This window comes from Biomphalaria glabrata, chromosome 6 (genome assembly GCF_947242115.1).
Source record: "Biomphalaria glabrata chromosome 6, xgBioGlab47.1, whole genome shotgun sequence".
NCBI lineage: Eukaryota > Metazoa > Mollusca > Gastropoda > Planorbidae > Biomphalaria > Biomphalaria glabrata.
In genome coordinates, this window is record NC_074716.1 from 11,384,365 (window position 1) to 11,392,030 (window position 7,666).

The 7,666-nt window shown below is 34.6% G+C and overlaps 1 protein-coding gene across 7 annotated transcripts in view; it reads right to left on the bottom strand.

Annotated features, from left to right (window-relative positions):
* LOC106065364 (diacylglycerol lipase-alpha-like) overlaps window positions 1–7,645 on the bottom strand; it is a 92,462-nt gene extending 84,817 nt beyond the window's left edge. For 2 of the 7 annotated variants that reach the window (XM_056032250.1, XM_056032249.1), the window contains exons 1-2: window positions 7,502–7,642; window positions 5,655–5,951 (exon numbers count right to left, since the gene is read on the bottom strand). In XM_056032250.1, coding sequence (XP_055888225.1) covers window positions 5,655–5,749 — 95 coding nt within the window. In that variant the 5' untranslated portion in view covers window positions 5,750–5,951; window positions 7,502–7,642. Of the gene's footprint in view, window positions 1–5,654; window positions 5,952–7,455 lie in introns of all 7 variants that reach the window. The other 5 variants (XM_056032246.1, XM_056032248.1, XM_056032245.1 and 2 more) reach the window with 5 other exon arrangements.
* Between the last annotated feature and the right edge of the window lie 21 nt (window positions 7,646–7,666).

A 7,666-nucleotide genomic window follows, 5' to 3' on the forward strand; every position in this document is an offset into this window, starting at 1 on the left:
ATCAACGACAAGATCAGTATGTTGATGAGCCTTTCATTTCTGGCTGCAATGCTATATGTTAAAAAAAACGAAATGACAGATGAAGATAAGTTTACGGATGTGGCCATTGTGGTTCCTGCTTGATTTATTCCCGTTTTCTCATAAAACAAAGTTATCCCTCTTTCTAATTTAAATGTGACTTTACACAGCAACGACAGACTGCAGATTAAAGTTATAAGCCGTTCCTTTTGATTTTGTCTTCCGTTGGCCCATCAGAAACGACAAACATCAAGTTAGCTATGGGGCTTGTAAATATCAAATGCACATGTTGACAAGGGTGTAATGTCATCAGCACAACGACCAACTCCATTATTCTCCTTAACAAATGGAAAGTACTTCCTTGATCTATGTGGAATGGAGAGGAAATGAGTTCTCTATTAAATCATTAAGAACAAACTATTCACAAACATTAGGAGGAAAAATAAAGAAAGTAGATACTGGTCTAGATCTGAATTCAGAATATACTCCAGCTTTAGCTCTCGATCTAAATCTAAGTATCTTAATTATCTACTGTCAATAACAGATTTAAACCTAGAAAGATCTAGATCTTAACTTCTAATTCAGTACTTCAGAATATATTTTATTTAATTATTAACTAGTTCGACATTGACTTGAGAAGAAGAAGCAAAGTAGTATTCACTTTTTTGTTGTTGTGAACGGGAGGGCAGAGGGGGGGGGGGGACTCAAGGAATTTACGGGCCAAAAGTAAGTGTCGGGAAAGTCAAAGAGTCAATGTCAGAGTACATTACAATGCGCATGGTGAAAAAAGGGGTGTTCCATTTAGAGAGAGAGAGAGAGAGAGAGAGATAAGGAGGGAGAGAGAGAGAGCGAGCGAGAGAGAGAGAGAGAGAGAGAGAGAGAGAGAGAGAGAAGGAAATAGAAATAAAGAGAGCGGGCCGTTTCAATTCGATGCAATAGAAAGTAATAGAAACTAGAATTCACGGGATAAAAAGTATGTTGGGGGATTGTTAAAATGCGTCCCGTTAATTGGGGGTTAAGAAAAATGAGGGGGTGTTCCATCCAAAATATTAAAAAAAATGATATAGCCTGTGAACAAATCAACGGGCGCAGCCTGGTGTATAACGCTAGTAAAAATATAAACTCACGAACTCATGCTCTCTAGCTTTCAGTTCTTATTGCACCAGCAATTATTCTACTACGGGATGACAATGCTCCCTATTGCTCTCATTCCCTTCCTTACCGTTACGATCATTATCCAATCTCTTGTGTCGACTATCCTTAACTATCAGCAATAAGTGGAGACCACATAACCTAACCGGTTCAGCCACTCCGAAACGTCTCGAGTTCGAACCCCAGCGAGGGCTGACATTTTGAGCTTCTAGCTTTTTTTTTAAGACATCCATGGGTCCATCCAACTCTAATGGGTACCTGACAGACGTCGGGAAAGTAAAGGCCTAAACGTTATTTCAAGCTTTATACATTTATATTGACTTTAAAAGTTTAGCCCGTATTTTCAGCTAGACCTGAGTCTGTGTACCGGTGGCTTGGACTGTTTTGAGGTAAGACACTGCATTTATCAGGCTTATGTAAGTTATAGTGGGTAGTTCTTATGTTTTAAGTGTATGAACAATTATTGAATTAAACGTAGCAACTTAATGGCACAAAAGCTACACTACTAGCTATGGAAGGTCCTTTTGGTACGTTTAGCGATACATAAAGACTTCTCGATTTTTATGTCTCATACTAAATATGTCTGGGGGGGGGGGAGGCAAGGGAACCGGGGAGGATGCATCAAAATATTCTTGAACCCGGGCCCACGGGTGCCTTACTACGCCACTGTGTTTAACGTGTAGCCCTAATGCTATACGTAGCCAAAGACTGCAGCATAAATTGACTGTGAAACTACTTTGTAATATTTAACCTATCTACAATGCTTTATTTTCTTATCTTATAAGATTCAGACGTTACTTCAACAAAAAGAAGATGATTACGTTCTACTCGTCATGCATTTAGTCATGCATATTAACCAATGACCTAAATTCTGCCAAGTCACTGGTTTTCCTGGCTAGCTCAGGCAACCCATTCCATGCTCTAATAGCGCTAGGGAAGAAGGAGTATTTGTACAAATTGGTCCTAGCATATGGAACGAGGAATGTGCCTTTATCTTTGAGACTTTCTGAGTATGTTATTAAATTTTGTTTTTGTATTTGAAGATTATGGTTCAGTGTTTTAAGTATAATTGCTACTTTACTTTTGAGTCTTCTGTCCTGAAGGCTTTCTAAATGTATTAATTTTACTAAAGGTGTTACTCTAGTCAAATGTGAATATTCGTTTGTTATGAATCTCACTGCTCTATTTTGTGTCTGTTCCAGTTTCTTAATGCTTTCTTGAGTTGTGGGGTCCCAAACAGAGGATGCATATTCTATTATTGGCCAAACCAAGGTTAAATAACATTTTAGTTTTATGTTTTAATTTGATTTATAGAAATTTCTTTTAATAAACCCTTATGCTTTGTTTTGATTTTTTGATAGTTTCATCAATATGGGGATTCCATGACAGTTTTTCATTTATTATAACACCTAGGTATTTTGCGTTTTTAGTTTGTGTTACTGGTTTGCATGAATAAGATAAGTGGAATTAATTTGTTTTAGTTTTTTTTTTTGTTACTGTTAATAACTAACATTTTTCTGGGTGGAAAGACATGCTCCAATTTGATTCCCATTTCTGTATTTCTTCTAATTCTCTTTATAAAATGTCTGTATCTTGTGTTGTTTTTACTGTTCTATATATTATATGCAATCGTCTGCAAATAATCTGACTTTTGTTCCTGAAGTAATGCAATTTGGTAAATCATTTATGTAAATTAAAAATAGTAGTGGACCTAAGACTGTTCCTTGAGGCACGCCTGAGTTTACTGTTATTGGTGTTGATTTAGAGCCATTTATTATAACAGTTTGTTCTCTCCCTATCAGAAAATCTTGACTCCAGTGATGCAGTTACAAGCAAGGGACTACGTGAACACGGCCATGGAAGAGTTATTGCTACCCTGTTCGCAAGAGTTTCAAGCTGTTACATACCAGGAGGTGAGGGCTGATACAGCTACTTAAACATTGATTTATTTGTATCTTAAACAACTATGCATCGATACGCAGTTATTTTATTCCACAATGATACACTTATTAATAGCACACGTGCTTGAAAGGGGGGGGGGAGGTTTCCTCGAAAGATAGCTAAATAGTTGATCTATAAAAAAAAATATTATATGTATCTAGTGTGATTATCATTGAAATGAATTGGTATGAATTAAGATAAAGCATTTTAACAACTTCACACTATTTATAAACCGGTATAGTATTAAAATCAGAACATGATTTTAGAAATTTAAGCTATTATCCTGAAGGGTGAGATTCCCTATTTAAAGTTAACTGGCATGAGGACCCTATCCTTGCTTAAATAAATTCTCTGTTTTAGTACAAGCAATGCGATGTATGTAAAAAACTTAATATTAGTTTAATAATAAATCCACATTTGGCTGATAACTCAAACAGTTCCAGCCAGCTACAAAAATACTAATTGCAAGTTTGACATTCATAATTTTCTGTAAACATGCAACCTTTGGCCTATCTGTTTATTGTAATTAATAGAGATATGTTTGCGTAAGCTTTGACAGCAAGCAAAGTTTGAAATGTAAGTGGTTTATGTGTTCGTGAGAGGCGTAACGAAATACCGACGGACATCATTTGCTTTGGACTATTATGTGTTTCCATTTGAAAAGACGGGAGACATATAATGTTATAAAATAATATAAAACGTTAACAAATTTTCGTAAAAAATTTAATGATTGGTTTAGTATTGCCTCAAGGTCGTGACCTATTTTTCAATATTTTTCAAAGTTGTTTTTTTTTTTCGCTAAAACGTGGAGGGTTTTGTTTGTTTTGTTTTTTTGGACGGATATCCGTCGGTGAAGATTCATACCAGGCGAATCTGATTAAAAATGTTTTTTTTAAATGGCATTCTCCCTAAAAAATCAAAGAGACAGAATCTAGACATGGCGATCGTAATGGGTTCTAACGCTGAAAGACTTAATATCGATAGACATTGCCAACATTGACACACTCCACGTGTTCTCAAGCGCAGACAATATTAGCTAATGTGTATTTCTTAGACAGACTTTTTATTATTAATACTAACACACTTTCATCGTCAATATTTAAACCTAGATCTAGATTTAAATTTATTATAGATTCTAATCTAAAAATGTTTCATAGACCTTGAATAGAATCACCATCAATACATGGGGATGGTTTCACAAACTCAACTGTCGTTATATTGTCTTCCTCCTTCTTATTGTTATGCTGAAGTGTTGAGATATGTGATATGTGAGATGAACTGTGCAGTGGTTTCCTAATCAGGGAGCTCTCCATATAGTTTTCTTTCTATTGGGGTGTTTTCGGTGCCAGTGTCTTGTTCGGATCTCTTGGTAGAGAGTGCAGTCCTAAAGTCAGCATTCTCTGGTGACACTCCACATGGGCAGATTCCACTGGTTCCAATTTTGAGCTTCCGGTACATATGTTATCTCATTCTGTTGTGTCCGGTCCTGAGTCGAAAGATTAGACGTTGGTCTTGTCGGGATAGGTTATAATAGGGGTCGTTATGGAAGAGAAACAGACACACACACACACACACATTGAGTTACCTAAGGACCAGGTCTATTGCACTGGCTGTTTTTTTTTTCTAGACGACTGAGAATGAAATGGGGGAAGCGGAAGAATATCTTCCTCCTAATCCAAACCTCCCGGAGGAGGACGTTGATAACAGCGGGCAGGGTATGAACCCGGGACCTTGGAGACGACCGAACGACAGTCCAGCGCGCATACCCCGCAATACCAACCAGACATCCAAATATTTGTCCAACCCATAGAAAAGTATGAGTATGAAGATCAATTCACCTTATACTAAAAAAAAAACGCAAACTAACACAGCTATAAGTTATAGCTGGTTTTTATTTTTTGGATAAATAACTTATAGCTGTGTTTGTTTGGGGTTTTTTTTTTTTCTTAATAAGGTGAATGGACTTCATTCACCAATCGTAAATAAACAACATTTTGCAACTCTATATCTTCTATATAAATTACGCAATCCATAAAGGCTGTCACGTGATACGTAATTTTCATTGTTTTATCAATATTATAACATGGCTAAATGTTGTTTGTTTACGATTGGTGATTGAGGTCCATTTATCTTCATACTCATACTGCATTCATGTGTGAAGAAATAAGAGAGAGAGAGAAAGGAAAAGAAAAATACGTGAACAAGCTACGTACGTTGTTTAAAATGGTTAAAAGTCCTGCAAAGTCTTTCTAATTCATGGAACCGGGCTGTCAAAAGCAGTCAACTTACAATTTAAATTATGAAGTAAAGTAAGCTTAAACTATAGTTGATTGTATACATGCATGTAGTCAAAAAGGAGTTACACAATAGTGCAACGTGAAGTTATAGAGGTAAATTTATTTAGAGGTCAATAGGATAAAATTGAACACATTAATAAGACAGTTGAAATTTAAAAGTGTGGCATTAGTATTTATTTCAACAAAACAAAAGATTTCGGAAAACAATTAAAAATTAAACAATTAAAATTCAGGAAAATAACTTACCAAGCTGAATGTACTACAATCATAAAAATCATAGGCACCACCAAATCGTCTGATCCAATGGACCATCTTCTCCCAAAAACAACCACTCCCGGCATTGTAGAATTAGTAATAAAGCCTGGCCTATGGCTGTAATCCTAGGTTATTGGTTTGAAAACACATTGAATATAATTATACTCATAATAATAATGCACAATCACAATCAACCAATTGCCATGTGAAAAACAAATGTACAATTTCAAAGGTCTAGTAATGACGTAGAAGTGAACACTAGACTGATTTTATTATTCCATAACCATACTAATGACAAAGAAAGCTATATTAAAAATCTAATGGCCTCTAAATACTAGATCCTAGATCTAGTACTAGATCTAGAGTCTATATAAAAATATATGATTTTATGATTACCATTCGTCTAATTTTTTAAAAACATTTGGAAAAGGCTACTATTTAAAAAATGTAAAAAAAAAATAATAATTAAGAATAATAATTTTTCGACTTTTACAACATTTAGGCCTAGATCTAGATCTACAATAAAGATTTTATTTCTGAAAAGAAGATCTACAACAACTTATCACATTTTCCTTATCCAATACAAATAAGTCAATGGTATTGAGTTTCTTTGACCTAGATCTATAGACACACGAAAAACCAGATTGTGATGAGAATTCCAAATAGGATTTAGAGAGAGCTAATCATATCTTATCTTATAAAATGCAGACGTTACTTCAAAAACGTAGATGATTATACGTCCTGCGTGTGTCCCTAGGCCAATCTAGGTCAATCATACCATGCATGTAAATTGAAGGCTTTAACTGCCAAGTTTTCCTGGCTGATTCGGGCAACCAATACCATTCTCTACTAGCATTAGGGAAGGGGTATTTGTACAAATGTGTCCTAGTATATGGAACAAGAAATGTGCCTTTATCTTTGTGCCTTTCTGAGTATTTTGTATTTGAAGATTATATGTTTATGTTTTTTATGCATAATTGCTACTTTACTTTTTAATCTTCTATCCTAAAGCCTAAAGGGTCTCTAAATTTAATGATTTTACTATTGGTATTAGCCTACTCTAATGTGAATATTCGTTTGTAAGGACTCTCACTGGTGTCTGTTCTAGTTTCTTAATGTTTTCTTGAGTTGCGAGGTGTCCCAAACAGAAGATGTATATTTTATGTTCTTATTTCATTTGTAATTTGTAAACATTTCTTTTATGAACCCTAGACCGTAATGCTTCGATAGATTAATAATTTCACCAATATTGCTTAAAGGCAATATAAGCATAATATGAACTATGATCATTCAAACCTCCTACGGCTCCTATAGGCCTGCATGATTAGGCCTAGGCTACGTATAATAGATATATCTAATTCTAGCAAAGGGGGGGGGGTCAGAGTCACCCTTACTCATTGCTGTACTATACTTATGATAATTATAGAAAAAAAATTATATTATCTAGATCTATAATCTAAACTTATACTATATTTATATTTTATATTAGTATGTTATTATAGATATTACAATATGAATATTTGTTTAACATATAATCCAGAATCTAGTATGACGCGTAGGACGTAATCATCTCCTTTTTTTTTTTTTGAACTAACGTCTGTATTAAATAAGATAAGATAGTAGATCTAGATTTAGAATATCTAGATAGATCTACTCATCTACTCTCTACTATAAAAAAAAAAGTATAGATCTACTGTTTAGTAATAGTGACTAGTCTCTTGAATATGATCAATATCTTATCTAACAAGTAACATCTCTAGATCTATTGATAGATCTAGTAATTATCTCTTACTAGAAATCTGCTACAGTAACAGTATAATCTACACAAACACACTAACACAATGTTTTTTTCTTTAGCGTAAATTCCACATTGTTTACGATTAATCCAGGAAATACTAAAGCGATTGTCTGCTAGCTTACACAACACTGTCTTCTACTGTGGTTCGGAATAGCACGAATATTAGTCTATGTGTTTCCCCGATTAAAATGCTTCGATTGGTTCC